This window comes from Chiloscyllium plagiosum, unplaced genomic scaffold (assembly GCF_037043375.1).
Source record: "Chiloscyllium plagiosum isolate Xiang-an unplaced genomic scaffold, Cpla_swu_hap1 HiC_scaffold_42, whole genome shotgun sequence".
In the NCBI taxonomy this organism is placed as follows: domain Eukaryota; kingdom Metazoa; phylum Chordata; class Chondrichthyes; order Orectolobiformes; family Hemiscylliidae; genus Chiloscyllium; species Chiloscyllium plagiosum.
The window spans coordinates 1,251,221-1,273,608 of record NW_028270180.1 but is presented as its reverse complement, the minus strand read 5'-3'; the positions used below and the strand labels follow the sequence as shown (position 1 = coordinate 1,273,608).

General features: G+C 41.4%; 1 protein-coding gene across 7 annotated transcripts in view; it reads left to right on the top strand.

Annotated features, from left to right (window-relative positions):
• Positions 1-22,021, top strand: part of otud7a (OTU deubiquitinase 7A) — a 151,927-nt gene extending 129,906 nt beyond the window's left edge. For all 7 annotated transcript variants that reach the window (XM_087982230.1, XM_087982229.1, XM_087982231.1 and 4 more), the window contains 4 exons: positions 100-249; positions 18,708-18,822; positions 19,454-19,538; positions 20,290-22,021. In XM_087982230.1, the coding sequence (XP_087838356.1) occupies positions 100-249; positions 18,708-18,822; positions 19,454-19,538; positions 20,290-21,660 (1,721 nt within the window). In that variant the 3' untranslated portion in view covers positions 21,661-22,021. The remainder of the gene's footprint in view (positions 1-99; positions 250-18,707; positions 18,823-19,453; positions 19,539-20,289) is intronic.
• Positions 22,022-22,388: the final 367 nt, after the last annotated feature.

Below are 22,388 nucleotides of genomic sequence, written 5' to 3'. Positions count from 1 at the left end.
AATCTTTAGTTCTGAAATGGCTCTGCTGTAACAGTTGATTATTTCACATGTTACTGTTCTGTATGCTGAAGAAATGTTTATGCTATTTTGTTTTTGCAGCATTTGCGCCAATACCTTTTGGAGGGATTTACTTACCTTTGGAAGTACCCCCTAACAGATGTCACTGCTCACCTTTAGTCTTGGCCTATGATCAGGCCCATTTCTCTGCACTGGTTTCTATGGAACAGAATGATCAGCAACAGGAACAAGGTATTATATATGCATTTTCTTGCTTATTGCTTAAACCTTAACTGATATGTACAAGTTAAAAGATATTCAAACAAACTTTTCACTTTAAAAATAACATTAAAATTTCAAGGAAGCTGTTTGTTGAACATCACCTTGGACTGAACAAGATGATACTCAATTACTCAATGCTACCAATTAATGTCCTTATAAAAATGAGTAGGTAAAAATTCTAGCCAACTGATGTGATTCAATATTGTTGCAGTTTAGTTTAACTGAGTGGTAGCACTCTTACCTCTAAGAGATGATTGAGTTACAACTGCAGCAAGAGTTTTGCATTCAGAGGAAAGATGAAAACTTATCTTATATTTGTGGAGAATGTGTTTTAAGTACAGATAATAATGGAAGGGCATTATAAATCTGTACTGGGTACTAAAATGTTTCAAGTGACATGAACTGAAAGAACAAAGTGCTGAAATGATTACGAAATAATAGTCATACTTTGCAGAGCCATCTCAGTGTGTCACTTTTTTTTTACTAAAACAGGAAATATTGGAAATGGCAGTATGTGAATGAGAAGAGATGGTTATCTTTGTCCAGATATTGATGGAAATCTTGTACATTTGTAATACCTTCGATTTGTCCACTGTTTTCCAGTGTTCCTATTTATTTTCTTTTTTTCTATACTGTCCTATTCTCTGGAACAACTCGAGTTGCATTTGTTCTTGATCGATCAGTTGCTTCTACATTTCCTTTTCTGGTTATATTGTTTCAGTTGTCTGGGCACAAGCTGTAGAATAGGATTATTTCTTTGCATAGATATCTAAATTATATATTGCTGTAAGTACCTGTTTTAGGTTGCCCCTTTTAACATTGTTTTACATTATCTTCGGTAAGTTCATAGGATCTGTAATCTTGTTTAACATCATGAGATAAAATGCAGTTTCTCACCAGTGTGTGACCTGATTACTGCCATTTTGAAGTAGACTGCCCTCATCCTTAACCCTTCTTTTGCCGATCCACCTACTCCCTGAATATGAAAATGTGAGGACTGCAGATGCTGGAGAGTCAGAGTTGAAAATGTGGCACTGGAAAGAGCACAGCAGATCAGGCAGCATCCAAGGAGCAGGAGGGTCGATGTTTTGAGCATCCAGAATGTGGGGTGGGGGGCGCAAGGACAGATAAACAAGGGTGTGAGGGTGGGGCTGGGGGCGAAGTAGGGGGAATGACGTTGGGGGAAGCAGGTGGGAGCTGATTGTGATAGGTCAGTGGGAAGGGTGGAATGGGCAGGTGGGAAGGAAGATGGACAGGGAGGTCAGGTCAAGAGGGTGGTGATGAGCTGTAGGATTTGGTTCGGAATAAGGCAGGGGAGGGGTTGGGAGATTGGAAACTGGTGAAGTCAGTATTGATACCGTGTGGTTCTAGGGTCCTGAGGCAAAGATGGGGCGTTCCCACCCCCTTATTTATCTCTCAGCCTCCTTCTGCCTTCACATTGCTGATGAAGGGCTTATGTGTTATGACCTGGATATAGCAGGGACAGGAATGGTTGTTGCAGGTTCTGGGATTTCGATGTTTCAGTAAGATCAGGGAAAGTGGTAAAAAGAGGGGAGGTGTGGCATTGCTCATCAAGGTCAGTATTACGATGGCAGAAAGGATGTTTGATGAGGTCTCGTCTACTGAGGTAGTAGGAGCTGAGGTTAGAAACAGGAAAGGAGAGATCACCGTTTTGGGTGTTTTCTGTAGCCTTTGAAAACTTCCAGATATATAGACAGAAGGATTGTAAAGATGATTCTGGATAGGAGCGAAAGTAACAGGGTATTTGTTTAGGGGGACTTTAACTTTGTAAATATTGACTGGAATCACTATAGTTTAAGTAATTTAGATGGGTCAGTTTTTTAATGTGTACAGGATGGTTTCCTGACACAGTATGTAGACAAGGGGCGAGGCCACATTGGATTTGGTACTGGGTAATGAACCAGGTCAGGTGTTAGATTTGGAGGTAGGTAAGCACTTTGGTGATCGTGACTACAATTTGAGTAGGTTTACTTTTAGCAATGGAAAGGGATAGGTATGTACCACAGGGCAAGAGTTATAGCTGGGGGAAAGGAAAGTATGATGCGATTAGGCAAGATTTAGGATGCATAGGATGGGGAAGGAAACTACTGGGGATGGGCACAATTGAAATGTGGAACTTGTTCAAGGAACAGCTACTGCTTGTCCTTGATAAGTATGTACCTGTCAGGCAGGGAGTAAGTGGTCGAGCGAGGGAGCCGTAGTTTACTAAAGAAGTTGAATCTTTTGTCAAAAGGAAGAAGGAGGCATGTGTAAAGATGAGACGTGAAAGCTCAGTTAGGGTGCTTGAGAGCTACAAGTTAACTAGGAAGAACCTAAAGGGAGAGCTAACAAGAGCCAGGAGGGGACATGAGAAGTCATTGGCAGGTAGGATAAAGGAAAACCCTAAAGCTTTCTTTAGTTATGTCAAGAATAAAAGAATGACTAGAGTAAGATTAGGGCTGGTCAAGGACAGTAGTGGAAAATTGTGCATGGTGTACGAAGAGATAAGAGAGGTGCTAAATGAATATTTTTCGTCAGTATTCACAAAGGAAAAAGACAATGTTGTTGAGGAGAATACTGAGATGCACGCTATTTGACTAGATGGGATTAAAGTTCATAAGGAGGAGGTATTAACAATTCTGGAAAGTGTGAAAATAGATAAGTCCCCTGGGCCGGGTGGGATTTATCCTTGGATTCTCTGGAAAGCCAGGGAGGAGATTGCAGAGCCTTTGGCTTTGATCTTTATGTAATCATTGTCCACTGGAATAGTGCCAGAAGATTGGAGGATAGCAAATGTTGACCCCTTGTTCAGGAGGGGAATAGAGACAACCCTGGTAATGAAAGACCAGAAGCCTTGCTTCTGTTGTGGGCAAAGTTTTGGAAAGGATTATAAGGGAGAGGATTTATACTCCTCTCGAAGTGAATAATTTGGTTTGGGGATAATCAACATGTTTTTATGAAAGGTAGGTCACAAAAAGGTGCCTCACTAACTTTACTGAGTTCTTTGAGAAGGTGACCAAACAGGTGGATGAGGGTAAAGCAGTTAATGTATGTATGGATTTCAATAAAGCGTTTGATAAGGTTCCCCGTCGTAGGCTATTGTAGAAAATACAGAGGCATGGGATTAAAGGTGATTTAGTGGTTTGGATCAGAAATTGGTGAGCTGAAAGAAGGCAGAGGGTGGTGGTTGATGGGAAATGTTCATCCTGGAGTTCAGTTACCAGTGGTGTACCGCAAGGATCTGTTTTGGGGTGACTGCTGTTTGTCATTTTTATAAGTGACCTGGATGAGTGCAGTTGTGGACAGTGCGGAAGGATGTTGCAGGTTATAGAGGGACATAGATAAGCTGCAGAGTTGAACTGAGAGGTGGCAAATGGAGTTTAATGCGGAAAAGTGTGAGGTGATTCACTTTGGAAGGAATGCAGAGTACTGGGCTAATGGTAAAATTCTTGATAGTGTGGATGAGCAGCGATATCTCTGTCCATGTGCATAGATCCCCGAAAGGTGCCACCAGGTTGATAGGATTGTTTAGAAAGCATATGGTGTGTTAACTTTTATTAGTAGAGGGACTGAGTTTCATAGCCATGAAGTCATGTTGCAGTGCAGGTGCGGCCGCACTTGAGCATTGCATACAGTTTTGGTCGCTGCATTATAGGAAGAATGTGGAAGCGTTGAAAAGGGTGCAGAGGAGATTTAACAGGATAATGCCTGGTATGTAGGGGGAGGAGTTTTGAGGAAAGGCAGAGGGACTTGAAGTTGCTTTCGTTAGAAGAAGGTTAAGAGATGATTTAATAGAGACGTATAAGATGATCAGAGGATTAGATAGGGTGGACAGTGAGAGCCTTTTTCCTTGGACGGTAATGGCTAGCACAATGGCACGTAGCTATAAATTGAGGGGTGACAGATATTGGATAGATACCAGAGGTAGGTTCTTTACTCAGAGTAGTAAGAGCTTGGAATGCTCTGCCTGCAACAGTAGTGGACACGCCAACTTTAAGGGCATTTAAATGGTCACTGGATAAATATGAATGATAATGGAATAGTGTAGTTTAGATGAGCTTTAGATTGGTTTCACAGATCGGCGCAGCATCAAGGGCCAAAGGACATTACAGCGCAGGACAGGCCCTATTTTCTCCGCCCGAAACATTGACTCTCTTGCTCCTTGGATGCTGCTTGATGTGCTGTGTTTTTACTAGTGCCACACTACTCCCTGACTCTCACTCACTGGTTCTCTCTTCTGAACATGTGTAACTGCTCAAGAGCCAGATGCCATAAGAGGCTGGACATCAGGGTCAGATTGAATTAGAAGCCAGCAGTTTCAGGGTTTCTGAAAGTACAGGTCTGAATGGTGCAGAAGTGCCAATCTGGGGTTGTTAGAATTGATGTTTTCTCTGGATGGCCATTCAAAGTTGCTCTTTGTTTCTTGATGCTCATCTCCAGAGCCTTGGCTCACAATGACAGCGCAGAGGAGAGAAGTGTTGAGCAGGATAGTGTTGGTGTCTTGGCATTATAAACCCAGGCAGTAGTGCAGAGGAGCCTGGGTTGGGCAAGGGAGGGGACAAATATGAAGATTGCAGGACCAGAATGCAGCAGAAACTCTTATATCAAGTTTAAGCACCCCAGAGGTGTTTAAATATCATGATGCAGGTTTGTTCCACTCTTTCCAAGTGATATACGATCCACTCACCTCAAAGTTGCAACATTTAAAGCAAAGCTATTGTCAATTATCTTCCTTTGGCTTTAAGCTTAAATAAAGGACTGTCATGGCAGATGTATTGCAAAAGCAAACAGTTCTGTTACATTGTAATGGGCAAATTCTTTTTGACACAGGTTGATTATATTCTTTTCATGATCTGAAATTGAGGTAAGAAGCTTTAAGTATAATAATTGGCATAATGAAAGGGGAAAATAGCCAATTAGTAAAGAAGAGACCCAACCATTGAGAAGGAACAAAAGTGGCAAACAGCCACTTTAAACCTGGCTTTTGATGTGGATAAATTGCTATTTTGTAGTGTTGTTCATGTAAAAACAAAACATTTACAATATCTATCGATTTATTCTGTTGTTTTTAAATGTAGAAGATCGAACATGTTTTAATGAAAATTTCTGTCAAGCTCCAGTTTGAGTCATAAAAAGTTAAAATGCTGAAAACCTTCACCAGGGCAGGACTTTCTGAATCCAGATTCCTGAAGAAGGGCTAATGCCCGAAACGTCGATTCTCCTGTTCCCTAGATGCTGCCTGACCTGCTGCGTTTTTCCAGCAACACATTTCCATCTCTGATCTCCAGCATCTGCAGACCTCACTTTCTCCTCAATGAATCCAGTTACAGTCTGTCCATCAATGTAGAATAATGTAGCATCTGTTGCCATCTACTAGTAGACTTTATAAATTTCAAATATGACTTGCACTTTTCTAACACAGCCACCAACCATTTCATGGAACGATTTGCTTCGGTTCGAAGAGCAAGAGCAATGAAGTAATTGGCCTCTGTATTCAAATTTCTCATTTATTTCTCTGTAGATGTTGAAGCAGTAAAGCTGTGTACTTTGCAAAGACGTTGTTTGGCCAGATTTTTTTTAATATAGGTTTTTTTTTGAAAAAAGAAAATTTTTAAGATTTTTTACAAAATTTTAAAGTAATACCAACAAGTATAAACATCAATGTAACATTAAATAAATAAATAAGAAAGAATAAATAATAACCAAATAAGAAAGAAAAGCCCAACTAACTACTAATCTATCCTACAAACAACCAAAACATAAAATAGAATATCATACATTGCTAGCGATAAACAACGAAATAATTAAATAACTAGATACATGCTCAAAATAGATTTACATCAAGTCATCATAAAACCCGTATTTATACGGGATTCCTCCTCCTGAGGGTCCCTGAACCAGCCAGAACCATTACCACAGCCAGTCAAAAGCCCTGGACAATATGCCGAAATATCTGTGTCGATGTAGTTCAAAAAGGGCTGCCGTGTTTTATAGAATAATTCCGATTTTTGGTGCACCATATTTGTGAGGAAGTCAAGGGGGATATATTCCATGACTAACTTGTGCCAGTTTGAAAGTCCTGGAGGGCCTTCAGCTACCCAATTCACTAAAATATTTTTCCTTGTTGTGGTTCTGTTCGCCAAGCTGGGAATTTGTGTTGCAGACGTTTCGTCCCCTGTTTAGGTGACATCCTCAGTGCTTGGGAGCCTCCTGTGAAGCGCTTCTGTGTTGTTTCCTCCGGCATTTATAGTGGTTTGTCTCTGCCGCTTCCGCTGCAGTGGCTGGTATATTGGGTCCAGGTCGATGTGTTTGTTGATAGAATCTGTGGATGAGTGCCAAGCCTTTAGGAATTCCCTGGCTGTTCTCTGTTTGGCTTGTCCTATAATAGTAGTGTTGTCCCAGTCGAACTCATGTTGCTTGTTATCTGTGTGTGTGGCTACTAAGGATAGCTGGTCGTGTCTTTCATGGCTAGTTGGTGTTCATGGATACAGATCGTTAGCTGTCTTCCTGTTTGTCCTATGTAGTGTTTTGTGCAGTCCTTGTATAAAGTTAGCTTTATACAGCTGACCAAATACTGGGGTGATTAAAATACCTAAGTATGCCAAACTTTTCCAATATATACAAAAGATATGACCATTCTACCCGATCAAATGCCTTTTCTGCGTCCAAGGAGATGGCTAAACCTGGTATTGTTCCCTATTGACAAGCTTGTATCATATTTAAGACCCTTCTAATATTATTAGTTGACCTGCGGCCCTTTATAAACCCCGTCTGGTCCTCTTTTATGATATGTGGTAAGACTGTCTCCAATCTTAATGCTAACATTTTAGAAAGAATTTTGAAATCCACATTTAGTAAGGATATGGGTCTATATGATAAGCAATCTTCTGGGGCCTTTTCCTTTTTAAGAATAAGAGAGATGTTTGCTTCTCTCAACGAAGGCAGGAGGCAGCCATGACTATGTGAATAATTATACATATTTGTGAATGGCCCGGCCAGTTCCCCTATAAATTCTTTATAGAACTCAATCTAGAATCCGTCTGGTCCAGGCGCTTTGCCACTCTGAAGCTGCCTAACCGCGTCGAGTACTTCCTGGGTTGTCAGGGGGGCATTAAAGATTGACACCTGCTCTGAGGTTAAGCCCGGGAGGGCCAAATGTTTAAAGAAGGATTCCATCTTCTCAGTTCTACCCTCACAGTCCTGTGATTTATACAGTTGAAAATAGAACTTTCTAAAGGCTGTATTGATGTTTTTACGATCACAAGTCAAAGTACCAGCACTTTCTCTAATGGACGCAATGGCTTGAGGAGCCTTTTTCTTTCTAGTAAGATATGCTAGGTATCTGCCAGGCTTGTCGCCATATTCAAATAATCTCTGCTTTGCGAATAATATTTCCCTCTTTGCTGTTTGTTTGGGTAAGCGCGGTATTCAAGGCTGCCCTAAGGGCTGTGACCCTTTGTAGCTTAGTAATGGAAGGCCTGTTAAGATACGCTGTCTCAGCTGCCTTTAAGCGAGCCTTGAGCAGGCGCTGTTGCTCTCCCTTTTGTCTTTTCCATATTGCAGAATGAGTTGACCAAGCCTCGCACATATGTCTTATTGGTCTCCCACATCATCGATGGGTTACTGGCTGTATCGGAATTAATTTCCCAGAAGGTTTTGAATTCTTGCAAAAAATACTTTATAAATTTGCTATACTTCAGTAAAAAGGAATTCTTATGCCAATGTCAGGGGGGCCTATCCCACCATCCCTAATCTTGACTTCCATATATACTACGACATGATCAGAAATAGCTATATTACCTATTTTACAAATTTATATGGAATTCAAAAGGGTCAAGGGGGCAAAAAATATCAATTCTGGTATGGCATTTATGTGGGTTAGAGTAGAAAGTAAAGTCTCTACCCTGGGGGTGAAGGCACCTCCATACATCTACTAGTCCTATATGCAGGCCCGGGTCAGACCAGCGCCTAAGTCTTAGGCACCTCCATACATCTCCTTATTCAGATCCGCCAGTTGTCCAGATCTCTGAGATATACCCGTAGTGCTCTAAGGTATCCTATCTGTCTCTGGGTCCATAATACAATTATAGGAGGAGATTTTAACTGTATGGCAGACTCCAAAAGCTGTCAACTTAGGGAATTTAAAGGGATGTGCCGGGGGGGGGGGGAAGTGAAGATTCAAAATTCCATATTCCTCTCCATGTATTAGAGCTTTGATCACTATATACCGTCCAGGCTCATCTTTTATCTGGCTTAACATTTGGAAAGGAAGATTCTTCTAAATAAGAATGGCTACTCCCCTACCTTTTGAACTGAAAGATGAGAAAAAGCCTGATCAAATCCACCCTGTTGTAGCTTTAAATGTTCTTTGTCAAGTAGATGTGTCTTCTGTAAGAGAGCTATAGCGACCCTTTCTTTTTTGAGACTTGATAATATATTTTTCCTTTTGATTGGTGAATTACTCCCCTTGACATTCCAAGTGCACCACCTAAGCGAATGGCTAGCCATAATCGTCCAGGCAAGCGTGAGACCCCCCAAGAGGAAGAACCCCACTCAGAAAACCTTGAATAAAGACCATAGGGAATTCACAAATACAAAAATTCTTTAAAACATTTAAACCAACACAATTAAAAGCTATTCCTAAGTTTAAAAAAAACAACGCAAACATATTTGAAAGGACACTTTTCCCCCTTGCTCCCAGAGGGCATAACTACCTATCGATAACCCCACCATAACCTCTCCTAACTAGGGGCCTGCCCTTGGCCCAGGCATTATAGAATGGAATATACAAATTCAAGTATTTTATGAAACCAGAGTTATAAGTGAGTAACCCACCCCGCCCCCCCACACCAACACCTGGGTGCGTTTAGCAAACACAGTACAAAATAGGAATATATAAAATTACAAAATTACAATCCCGGCGAGTATTAGGCAACTAAGTAAAACGAGAAAAGAGGAAAACCCCCGTTCTTAAGAAAAGGGCAAGACAAAACAAACCCTCCTCTCCCACAAATCGAGTAAGCCAGGCGAACTATAAAAAGGAAAAGTAAGGAACAAGCCCCCACACCCCCAGCCCCAGGGAAAGATAAGTGGAAGAAGGTTGAAAGAAATAAAAAGCGGGGTAAACAAAGGGGGGGGTCAAAATAAAGTCGTTATCCATACGGTTCGAGTCCCGCAATCTATTTAAGAGAGTCCAAGAATTCTTTTGCTTTTTCCGACAACCCAAAGTTGTAAATGATTCCTTCATGGCTGAAGCGCAGCGCTGCTGGATAGTGCATGGAGTATTGGATATTTAGGTCTCTCAGACGCTTCTTCACCTCATCGAATGACCTCCTCTTGCAGACCATGGCTGGTGAGAAGCCCTGGAATAACATTATTCTGGAACCTTTGTGCATCATGGCCTGGGGATCCTTCCCCAGGACTTGGAGGCTTCCAGGAGAATTTGTTTTTCTCTATAATATTGGAGTTGGATTAGAACCGGGCGGGGGCGCTGGTCTGACCCGGGCCTGCATATAGCAACCCAGTGGGCCCACTCCATCTGCACCCGGCCCGGTGCCAACTCCAACTTCAATAATTGTGGGAGCCATCGCTCCAAAAAGTCTACAAGCTGGCCTTCCTCTTCCCGTTCGGGAAGGCCCAGCAACCAAATATTTTTCCATTGGCCCCGATTATCGAGGTCATTAATGCGCTCCTCCAGGGTCTGGGTTCACCGCATCAGAGCCCGGGCCTGACCTACGGGCGACTCGGCAGCAGTCTCCGAGGCCGTGACCCATCGCTCCAACCCTCCAATGCGTTGTTCAAGTTTTTCGATTTCTCAGTCGTGCTTCTGCAGCATGACTGAGATTGACTCCCACCTGGACTGGGACTCCTCAATAAAAGCGTCTATCTTCTCTTGAAGTTTGGTGATCCCAGAAAGCAGGGTCGCCTCCGCAGGTAAGTCCCCCGAGGCGGCCGCGGAAGTCACTGCTGCTGCGAGAGGGGGTTGGGGAGGGGTCCCTGCCTGTTGCGAGCTGCGAGAGTTTTTGCCCTTAGTCATTTTAGAAACAATACCAAACTATCCATGTAAAATGACTGACTACGCTGAGTAAAAGCTATCTTAAATGATTTAAAGGGTGAGGTGAAGGCAGGTGCCCCACTTTGCCCAAGTCTTAGGCAGAGCACTACAGACTCAGACTTGTTGGGTCGCTGCCATCTTGAATCTCCCCGGCCAGATATCTTTTAAAGGTTTTAATCCAGAAAAAGAGAAGCAGCTGAAGCCTAAGAAACAGTTCAGAAAAAGCGCAACATTCAGCTGCTTCAAAAGTCGAGCAAATTAGCAAACTTCAAAATATTTTCACCAAATCTCCAAAGCATTCATTTTAATGGAGTGGAGCAAATCTGGAAAGAGCTGAAGATCTTCTCATGTTGTGAAAAAACCATGAGCTACAAGACCAGGAAACACACAGACTGGTTCATTGACAATGACCATGTCATCTAAGACCTCATCAACAATAAGAAGGCAAAAAGTAACATCAAGGCAAAGAGGAGAATTCATCAGCTGCAAAGGCGGAGTTACAAAGAAGGACTAGGCAAATCAAGAACCAATGGTAAACTGACAAAACTAAGGAGCTGCAAGTCCTTGCTGACGAGCATGACACCTGGTGTTTCCTCAGCGCCACCAAGGTGATGTACAGACTCAACACCCTTGGCCTCAAACCAATATAGACGAAGCTTGGCATCCTTTTGAGAGACAGACTGAGAAAATGTCAGCCTGCAATGGAGACAATATTTCAAAGAACTCTTAAACCAAATTGCAATAGTCGGCGAGAACGTATTTGATGAAATCCTCCAACTCCCCATTAGAGATGATCTTGGACTGAACCGGCTGAAATCTAAGAGGAAAATGACATGGCCTCGCTTGTGAAACTTCTGTATGTAGATAACAATGTCATCTCTGTTCTCTTGGAAGAGAATCTTCAAGCCTTGCTTAATGCCTATGCAGCAACACACTGGAGAACTGGCTTCTGTCTGAACTCAAAGAAGTCAAATCCTAAATAATCCAGCCCAGGTCAACTTCCAGTCCGTCCCTCTATTTAAGATGAATGGAGAAATCCTGCCAAACATGGAGCAATTCCCCTACCTGGGAAGCTACTTTTTGGTTGAGGCTCACATTGATGCTGAGATTCAACATCACATCCAACCTGTGAGCACTGCCTTCAGTCTCCCAAGAATGAGAGTCTTTGACTGTGTCATCTGTGCTGATACCAGGATCCTTTTTCCAGGCAGTCATCCTTTGACTCTTCTGTATGGCCCCGAGACTTTGGTTACATAAAAATTCCAGCTCAAGATCTTTTGAGAAATACCACCAAAGCTGTTTGAAATGGGTTCTCTGCATCAGCTGAGAGGATAAGCATACTAACATGATTGTCCTTGAAATAGCTAACAGTACCAGGATCGAGGCTGTGATCATCCAAAACCAACTCTTTTGAGTTGGCCGTGTACTTATGATGCTTGAGTTCCGACTGCCAAAGCAAATCATCTTTGCTCAGCTCAAGGGACACGCTCAAATTGGAGAAGAACAAAAGCTTTTCAATGTCTCTTTGAAGGCTTCCCTTGGGAAATCCAACACCGATGTTATTGCATGGGAGATCCTTGCTCAGAAGAAGCTGCTGTTATGAAGAGTCACAATTCTTCAAGAACTCCTATCGACAAAGTTAAAAATCTCACAGCACCAGGTTATAGTCCAACAAGTTTATTTGGAAGCACTAGCTTTCAGAGCACTGCTCCTCCATCAGGTGGCTGTGGAGAATAAGACTATAAGACTCGGAGGTTTTTTTAGATTAGACTAGTTTCCTATAGTGCGGAAACAGGCCCTTTGGCCCAACAAGTCTGCACCAACCCTCAGAGTAACCCACGCACCTACTGCCTACTAATGCACTTATCACTATGGACAATTTAGCATGGCCAATTCACCTGACCAACACATCTTTGGACTGTGGGAGGAAACTGGAGCACCTGGAGGAAACCCACGCAGGCACAGGGTAAACATGCAAACTCCACGCAAACAGTCGCCCGAGGCTGGAATCGAACCGGTGTCCCTGGCGCTGCAAGGCAGCAGTGCTAACCACTGAGCCACTGTGCCGCAAAAGTTTATAGTGTGATGTAACTGAAATTATATATTGAAAAAGACCTGGGTTGTTTGTTAAGTCTCTCATCTTTTAGAATGATCATGTCGGTTTCAGTTCTTTAATATGTAAATTGCAAAATGTCTTTTTTAGAAGTTACATTTTCAAGTGAACTTTAACAATTGGTGTCATGTCGGCCCAGATAATGTATTAAAGGTGTGAGTTTCCCTGTGTGAGCTTGTCTGTGCCACCAATGGTCAGACTGATTCTCATCCAAAAAATGTATAGAATCTTACATGGATTCATGCGGTTTTTCAGCAAAGTAAAATTTAGTTCTTAAAATACAAATTCACCCCACAAACTTAAATATGTATATGTGCATGTGGGTGTGTGCGTGGGACAGGGGGAGGTGGTTATGAGTGTGTGAGTGTAAAGGGGTATAAGTCTGTGAGAGGGTGTCTGTGGCAGTGTACACTGTATGTGTGAGTGTCTGTCTGTCTATAGACACAGACACTTCTACCTACACACACACACATCCTTGCTCTCCAACAGACACAGACACTCATGTAGAATGTTTCTCATACGCTCACACATACATACATTCCCACGCACACCCTCTCACAGACTTACACCCCTTTACACACGCACACACTCTCACAGACACTCCTATTCCCCTCCCGCGCGCGCGTGCGCGCGCGCACACACACACACACACACACACACACACACGTATGTTTTGGAGTGAATTTGTACTTGCAGAATTACATCTTACTTTGCTCAAAAACTGCATGAATCCATGTAAGATTCTGTAAATCCGTTTTTTAGTTTAGAATCAGTCTGACCATTGTGGCACAGACAGCCTCAGACAGGGAGCTAACACCTTCAGTGCATTGTCTGGGCCAACATGACACTAAGTGTTAAAGTTCACTTGAGAATGTAACTTTTAAAAAAACTTTGTGATTTACATATGAAAGAACTAAAACTGACATGGTCACTCTAAAAGGTGAGAGACTTAACAAACAATCCAGATCTTTTTCAATATATTTCAGTTACATCACACTAAACTTTTGCTATAAATTCTGTGTCTTACAATCTTATACTCCATAACCACCTGATGAAGGAGCAGCGCTCCGAAAGCTAGTGCTTCCAAGTAAACCTGTTCAACTATAACCTGATATTGTATGATTTTTAACTTTATACACTCCAGTCCAACACAGACATCTCCAAATCCTGTCAGCAAGTGGAAGTACGGAAAAGGAACTGGAAAAATGAATGTCGATCTTAAAGCCAAAAGCACTTCAACCTTCCAAAAACACCTGCAAATGTGTGGATGGAAATGTAGCCACAGGATCGGGCTCATCATCCACAGAACCTATGACCAATGACATGGAATTTCGTAGGCGGACAATCATATCCATTGACAAGTGATTGCCAATTTAACAAAAGATTTTATAAAAAGTGATGTGTGGTTGTCTGAGGCCTTGCAGTCTAAATGAGGAACATTTCAACTGTGCATATGCTGTTATCACCATATGGCACTGGACCTTCCTCGAAGTACTGTCTGTGTATTTATTCAGTATTTCAGAATGTACCAAGGTGTCAGGCTTCTTCAGTAGGTGGTATTCTTGTCACGACATCAGAACGTCATGGGTTCATGCCCCACAGCAGGGAATTGAGGACACTCCAATGTGGGACTCAAGAGTGTTGTACCTGTACTATCAAATGTATTGCCTGGTGGAATGATTTAAACTAAGGTCTTATCTGCCCTGGAAAATAGCACATGGGACTATTCCAAGAAGAGTCATGGAGCTCTTTCCAATGGCCTGACACAATATTAATTCCTCAATTAACACTACTTAAAAACAAATTATCTGCTCAGCGTTATATTGTATTTGTGAGACAAATTGGAAGCCATGTTTCAGGCATTTTAACTATCTCGGTACTTCAAAACTAGCTCATTCTTAGCATACCTTGCCAGAAAGAGAAGTGCCGCACAAATCATTACAGTGATTAGGGAAAGGTCTGGGAACCTAACATGTAATTCTAAGAAGACTAATGTGGCGTTCCAGAGATTCTACTCCAAGTTATATCTGAGAATTGTGAGGTGGGGCAGGCCAAAATGGAATCTTTTTTAGAGATCTGAAGCTCCCGGGTGTGACTCCCGAACAACAGTCCTTTCCCAATGCCCCATTATCAGAGCAAGAAGTGCAGGAAGCTGTGAGGCAGCTTCAGAGTGGAAAGGCGACCGGTCCTGATGGACTTCCCAGTGAATTCTATAAGGAATTTATAAGTATACTGTCAGGCCCGATGCTGAATATGTTTAATGATTCATACAGTCATGATTGTCTCCCACCATCTCTGAGAGAGGCCAATATTTCACTTATCCTTACAAAAGGGAAGGATCCGGAAGACTGTGCTTCATACAGGCCCATCTCGCTCTTAAATGTGGACTTTAAAATCCTCTCTAAGGCTCTTGCGTTAAGGCTGGAGACTGTGTTACCCTCTATTATTAAAGAGGATCAGACGGGCTTCATAAAGGGTCGCAGATCCTCCAATAACGTTAGGAGGCTGCTTAACGTAGTTCAAGCATGCCAACAACCGTCAATACAGGGATTGGCGATTTCTTTAGATGCAGAGAAGGCATTTGACCGAGTTGAGTGGCCGTACCTTTTCTATACTCTAGACCGGTTTGGTCTGGGCAAAGTTTTCATAAGATGGGTAAAGATTCTCTACAGTGTACCTCTCGCGGCAGTCATTACCAATGGGGTACAATCAAGCAATTTTAATATTTCTAGGGGCAGCCGGCAGGGCTGTCCCCTTTCATCATTACTTTTTACGTTGGTGATTGAACTGTTGGCAGAGGACGTTTGTGGGGATCTCAATATATCAGCTCCAGAAGTGGGGTCAAAATTACATAAGATCTCGCTGTATGCAGACGATGTTCTAATTTTCTTGACGAATCCAGCAGTCTCAGTGCCTTGCCTGATACAATGCATTCACGCGTTTGGTGCTTTTTCAGGGTATAATATTAATTTTGCTAAATCAGAGGCTATGCCTATGGGTAGGTCTTACGAAAGAGTTGCCTCTTGAGAGTGACTATAGATTCCCATTTAGGTGGTCACAGGGGAGTTTTGTGTATTTGGGCATATTCATTACTCCAGTTCTGGTTTGCCTGTTCAAAGCCAATTTTACTCAATTATTTGAAATAATTAAACAAGATCTCCAAAGATGGGAGGCACTTCCAGTCTAGTGGTTGGGTCGGATAGTGCTTATTAAGATGAATATTCTCCCTCGTTTGCTATACCCTATACGGATGCTCCCCCTGATTTTCAATAAACAAACACTCAGGAGACTGAATGGTTGGTTCAGCTCCTTTATCTGGCACCGTAAACGGCCCTTCATTAAATTAGCCAAACTGCAGTTGCCTCACAAATTGGGGGGAGTAGACCTTCCGGGCATTAAAAATTACCAATTAAGCTCGCTTTTGACCTACGTGAATGATTGGGTTTGTGGGGACCCTCTTTCAGTATGGCTAGATATCGAATCCTCCCAGGCAAGGTGCCCCCTTACCAATTTGCTGTTTTTGGACAAGGTGAGGATAGTTGGGGAATATTGCCATAATCCAATAGTCATCAATACTGTTAAAGCAAGGAGGGCAATTTGGCAGAGGGAAGGTAATATTGGCAAAACATCTTTGTTTACACCTTTAGTGGGTATGCCGGGTTTTCAACCGTGTATGATAGATTCAGGATTTAAACGTCGGGCAGCTCGGAGTAATACTTGCATGAGTGATTTATTTGAGGGAAACGTAATGATGTCCTTCAATCAGTTAGTACGGAAGTACGAGTTATCTAATAGAGACCTCTTTTGTTTTTTTCAAGTTAGGGATTTTATTCAAAAAAAGACCACACTTTTGACTGATCCCTACAATCTGACATAGAAAGAGGGGTATTAAGGGCTAAGAGTACACTCTCTGTCAGTACTTTATATCACCAATTGGGGGGTCCCACCTCAGATGAGTCTGATCGACTCTGCAAGATGTGCGAGAGAGAGTTGGGCGTTGAAGTTTCTTCAGAGGCATGGGAGGATATTTGGGAGAATGCAAGGAAGATATCAATTTGCAATAGGACCCATGCTTTACAGTTGAAGATTCTCCTCAGGGTCCACTTAGCCCCAGACCGTTTGTTAAAATTTAAATATCTTCAGCATATCCCAAGTCTGCATGGGCACTCTTAACCATTGTCTTTGGTCTTGTGACAGGCTTCAAACCTATTGGAGCGCTGTGGTGGGTGCAGTGGAGAGGATTTTAGGTGTAGGGGTGGGGAAGGACCCTATTTCGCTCCTTTTGGGCCTACCATTGTATTTCCTGCAGACGCGCATAAGGCAAAACTTTTCAACATTCTTACATTCTGTGCAAGGAAGAATATCTTGCTAGGTTGGATATCCGAAAACCCCCCAGGCCTGTCGGGTTGGCGGAAGATTGTTATGGAGCATATTTCCCTGGATTTTCTCACAAATATGGTACACCACAAAACTGAGAATTTTTACAAGACATGGCAACCCTTTTTGAAATACCTGGACACAGATTTATCTGCCACACTAACAAGGGCTTTTATAAAGTCGTAACGATTGTGTTTCATGAGTCCAATATCCAGGGAGGAGGAACTGTGAATGTATGAGTGTTTTGTTTGGCTGGGCTGAGTTATTACTATTTATTTGTTTGTTGTTAGGTATTTATTTATTTAGTTCAATAGCTAGTTTAGGTTTTTTTAAAATTTTATACTTCTCTATATATGTTTATACATTTGTATAGGAGAGTGGGTTGGAGATTTTTTTTATTGTTTGGGTTTAGTTTTGTACTATTTTTGTACTGTTTTGAATTGCATTGTTTTGTATTTGTTGTAGTATTTAAAAATCTATTTTTTCTTTACAGGCAATGAGCTAGTTTTTTAATGTGTTGTGACATCTGGAGTTGCAAAAGATGTTGTATAAATTCTGCTTGTTTTCTTTGAGTACTTTTATGCAGTTACATTGATACAGGCACATACAGAGTGGAGGGGTCTGATCCAGAGGCTCAACTTGCAAATTGCTTGACGAGGTTCATTGTCGGTAACATAATGTAACACACGATAAAGTTAAAACCACAAGCAAAGATGCTGAAAGTATGTTTCTGATCAGAATTTTGAAAATAGCCAGATCAACATTTTGTATGATTCTTTTCTCAATCTAGTTAGAATCGTTAGAATCATAAATCCCTACAGTGCAGAAAGTAGGCCAATTGGCCCATCAAATCTGCACCGACCCCGAAGAGCATTCCACCCAGATCCACCCCATCCCTGTAACATTGCATTAATTTTTTACAACTGCTAACTCTCATAACCCACACATCCCTGAACACTATGATGCCATTTGTTTTCAGCATGACCAATCCACCTAACCTGCATATCTGTGGAATGTGGGAGGAAAGCTGAGCACCCGGAGGAAACTCGTCGACACAGGGATAATGTGTAAACTACACACACAAGCCCGAGGCTGCTTTTATCTCCACATAAGTTGACTAACATGCTGCATGATTCTAGCATTTATAGTATATGCTTTCTATTTGTTACTGTGCCTTTTTGTTTTTGTGTTGTTAATCAGACTTGTAATGAATATTGAGCCTTCTCTTATTTACACAGATATTTGATTTGGTTGCCAGGCTTTAGATTAGATTCAATTAAATTCCTTAGTGTGGAAACAGGCCGTTTGACCCAACAAGTCCACACCGACCCTCCGAAGAGTAATCCACTCAGATCCATTTCCCCATGACTAATGCACCTAATACTACTTTTGGGGAAGTAAAAAAAGTCGTGCTCAACTTTATTTGGTGTATGCCTATTGAAATTAACGCACTGATTTTTTTGTTAATGAATTAATAATTGGATTTGGAGTCTCTCAGAAGTTTCTGCAAATGCTATTTTCCGACATTGTCCGTGATGATTTCAATTTTGAAAGAAGCTTGGCTTCTGCTCCATGTCTTCATGTTAGATTGAGAAATTGGTGTGCAGCTCTGCAGGTAACTCTATCTTGAAGCTACTGCATGTGTTCGGTGCAGATTCAGAAGCAAGTTATGTGCCTTCACTATCAAATTGTGCTCATTAACAGATATGGTAAAATGCATTCAAAAAACATTCTAGTTTCATAATTCTAATTTTAGTGGTTCTCAGTAAGATTGCAAAGAAAATGTATTTCTCCATTCAGAAAACTGTCTTTATTCTCGACCTGAAAAGACAGACTAATTGCCAATGTTATCTATTTGTTGCTCCTAATTTTTTTGTTATTTAGCTGCAATTCCCTTGACCGACTCTGAACACAAGCTGCTACCTTTGCACTTTGCAATGGATCCCAAGAAAGATTGGGAGTGGGGAAAGGATGACAATGACAACTCTAAGTTGGCCAAGTGAGTACTTTTGATTTAATTTGCTTTTAATTTTAGAACATATTATTTTGTCCTTCTTGAGAATAACAAAAGCTTTTGTTTTACATAGAGTAATTTTTCACGTTTAACATAAACTCTCTACAGTGCGGAAAGAGGCCATTTGGCCTATCTAGTCTGCAGCCAGACCCAGACCCTACCCTTGAAGTAGGGCTTATGCCCGAAATGTCGATCCTCCTGCTCCTTGGATGCTGCCTGACTTGCTGCGCTTTTCCAGCAACACATTTTTCAGTCCTACCCTATCTCCCTAAACCTGCATTTAGCATGGTCAATCCTAACCATATGATTGGACTGTGAGAGGAATCCAGAGCACCTAGCAGAAACCTAGGCAGACGGGGAGAACATGCAAACTCCACTCAGTCACCGGAGGCTGGAACCAACCTCTGTCCCTAGTTCTGAGAGGCAGCAGTGCTAACTATTAAGCCAGTCTGCTGACCACAGTCTTTTTCTGAAGACTTGCGCGAATTGAGTGAGTAATAATTGAATAGTTTGATCTAATGTCAATTCACATTTGGATTGTTAGAGTTATCACAGTTGGTGCCTTACCTTTTGTCCATGTGTAGATGTTTTGTCACCATGCATTATTTTCTTCCAGTTTAGTCCTTTCCCTGGAAGCCAAACTTCACCTACTGCATAACTATATGAATGTATCCTGGATCTGTATTCCCGCTGAAACTAGGGTAAAGTATTTCCTGCTTTTAAAGTGCAAGGGCAATATTTTCTGCTGTGATTTATGTGACTTGTAAAGTATAACTTCAATGATGCTATACAACAGAGATTATAAAAATGCATATTTTTTTCCAAATTCCCTGAGCAATACCATTGTGAAAACATGTATATTAATTGTAAAACCATGTCTGTTTTCAATAGTAGTGTTATCCTATTTATTATGAGTGAATTAATAGCTCCAAAAAATGAAAAAAAGACCTTGCTATGTTTGTATTTGGTATTTGTGCCATCTTGCATAGTGGGGTTTCCAGGCTGTTTGCTTTAAATCTACTTAATTTATGTTATTGCTGTTAGCAATGTGATTTGAAGTACATGAGCTATGCAAAATAGGAAGATCACAGGTTCAGTTGACCTATTTGTGTTTAATTAGCTCAATTCCGCTACATATTTGGTTGGCATTTCACAATTGGTCTCAAAACCCTTCGACTAAAGGAAAGAAATTATCTGCTGATTATTCACTACTGGTTTCTATTAGACTGTCTGTGTATAGATGCCGAGTTTCACGGTTGAGTCTGTCTATGGTCAAACCTCCATATGCCGCTTATTGTCTTACATGTAATTTGGGTGAGGCACTGGATAATACTGCAAGACAAAACTATTACAGCAGTCAGGTTTTAATATAAAATACTTTGTTATATTCTAATAGTTTTGTATAATACTATAAATTTTATTAGGCTAGTTATGAATTGTTTGTACTCACAGGCACCTTTGGCCCAGCCAGAATCACCAACTGGTTCAGTAGGGGAAGATGCCCATTCACTGTCTGACTCCGAGTCAGACAGAGACTCCATCTGCAGCAACTCTAATCTGAATGGACACAAAAACCAGAAAGAGAAAGATAAAGGAGATAAACAAAAGAAGGAAAAGAACAGGACAGACTCTGTTGCAAACAAACTCGGGAGCTTTAGTAAAACCCTGGGGACTAAAATAAAGAAGAACATGGGAGGATTCGGAGGATTAGTACATGGAAGAATCAGCAAAGGAAATTCAAGCAATGGGCGCAATGGGGAGAATGTGGAGAAAGGCAAGAAAAAAGAATCCAATAAATCTAATAAAGGGAGTAAAGATGAGTCATTGCAATCAAGTTCATCACCTACTGACAAGTCAAATATTACCTCTGTTAAAGTTCCAACGGATAAACCAGCTGATCAGTGCAAGTACAGCACTGATGTCAAACTCAGCCTCAGCATATTGAGAGCTGCTATGCAAGGAGAGAGGAAGTTCATTTTTGCTGGACTTCTGTTGACTAGCCATAGGCATCAGTTTCACGAGGAAATGATTAATTATTACTTGTCTACTGCTCAGGAACGCTTCAATGCAGAGCAGGAGCAAAAACGCAAAGAGGCAGAGAAAAAAGCTTCCAGTAACTCCACATGTAAAAAGATGGAACATGAACCATCTGAGAGAAGCAAGGTGGAACCAAATCCTCAGGTGGACACTCTACAAGGTTCTTCTCAAAGCCATATGGATTTGATGAACTCAAAAACACAAAGAAGGAGTGGTCAAGCAACAGAGACCAATTCACCCCTCAGAAATGAAATCCCTAAGACCGGCACACTCACCTCTGCCCACTTTACACACACGCCAGCTTTGTTGCGGCATGTCATCCATGTGTCTGAGATTAAACCTCCATCATCAAACTGCCCAATTGACATTCAGCCACCTGTCATTGGCTCCCTGAAAACATGCGCAACATATCCGCAGCATAGTCACTCACTGTCTTATCAAAATTACTGTCCTGTGGGTCTTTCAAGATTTCCTACTGTAGAAACCATGGAACCTCTGAAGCATTTGCTGCCCCCTGAACATAAAAGCCACACATTTACCAATGGATTTGGTACAAGCGATGTTAATGGCTACTTGGAATATGCAGACGAGGGTGTTTCCTCGGTGTGGCAAAGTGGAGAGCAAACCAAAGGGCGAATTATGGCGGCTCCTCCCTATTTCCTACAACAAAACCGATGCAAACAGCACAACTGCCCCTTCTACGGCAGTCCGGAGACAGAATTTTACTGCTCTTACTGTTACAAAGAAGAGCTTCAGCGCAGGGAAAGAGGAAACAGGTCTATTTAACTGAATTGTCTGAAAAACGTCATTCCAGTTTCTCTATATTAACCAAATCCATCACTACAAATGTTTTGAAGAAGCAATTTAAGTTGAGCATCCATTTATAGATCTTTATACCATGAAGGAAAGTCTGTTCATTACATTTTCAAAGTCCTTGAGTTGCACTACAGTCAGATGTATTCGAACGCGTTACAACTTCTGTTCGGAATTGATACTCCAACCCTTAATTCTTACTTAGTAACCTGGAGTAATGTGAGACCTTTTCATTTTGTTACTCCATGGACTGTTACCAAATATTTGATTATATTTCAACAACTATGTTTTTTTTAAATTACGCTACAGCAAAGTAAACACCAGGAGATAATTTGCACATTAGTTACCAATGTAAAAGTGATATGGTGACATAGAGCAGAAAATAACTGTATATTTGTGTTTGTGAACTAGAAGATGCATTATGACTGAAATTTACAAGCAGAAGTTAAAAATTGTAATATAGAAATTATTTTTATATTATTTTCACAAATGTGCTGCAAAAGCAATATTTTGCGCTTTTTATTAAAAAAACACATTTGCCATTTTAATAGATGATTTAATTGCAGAAACTGTTAACTTGAAGCATACGTTAGAGCTTTGTAATGTGTATTTATAAGCTCCAGTGGACTGAAGGAGTGGCCCAGGCTTTCATACATTTTGATATTTTGTAAACATGCAACGTTATTTAAGAAATGGGTTTT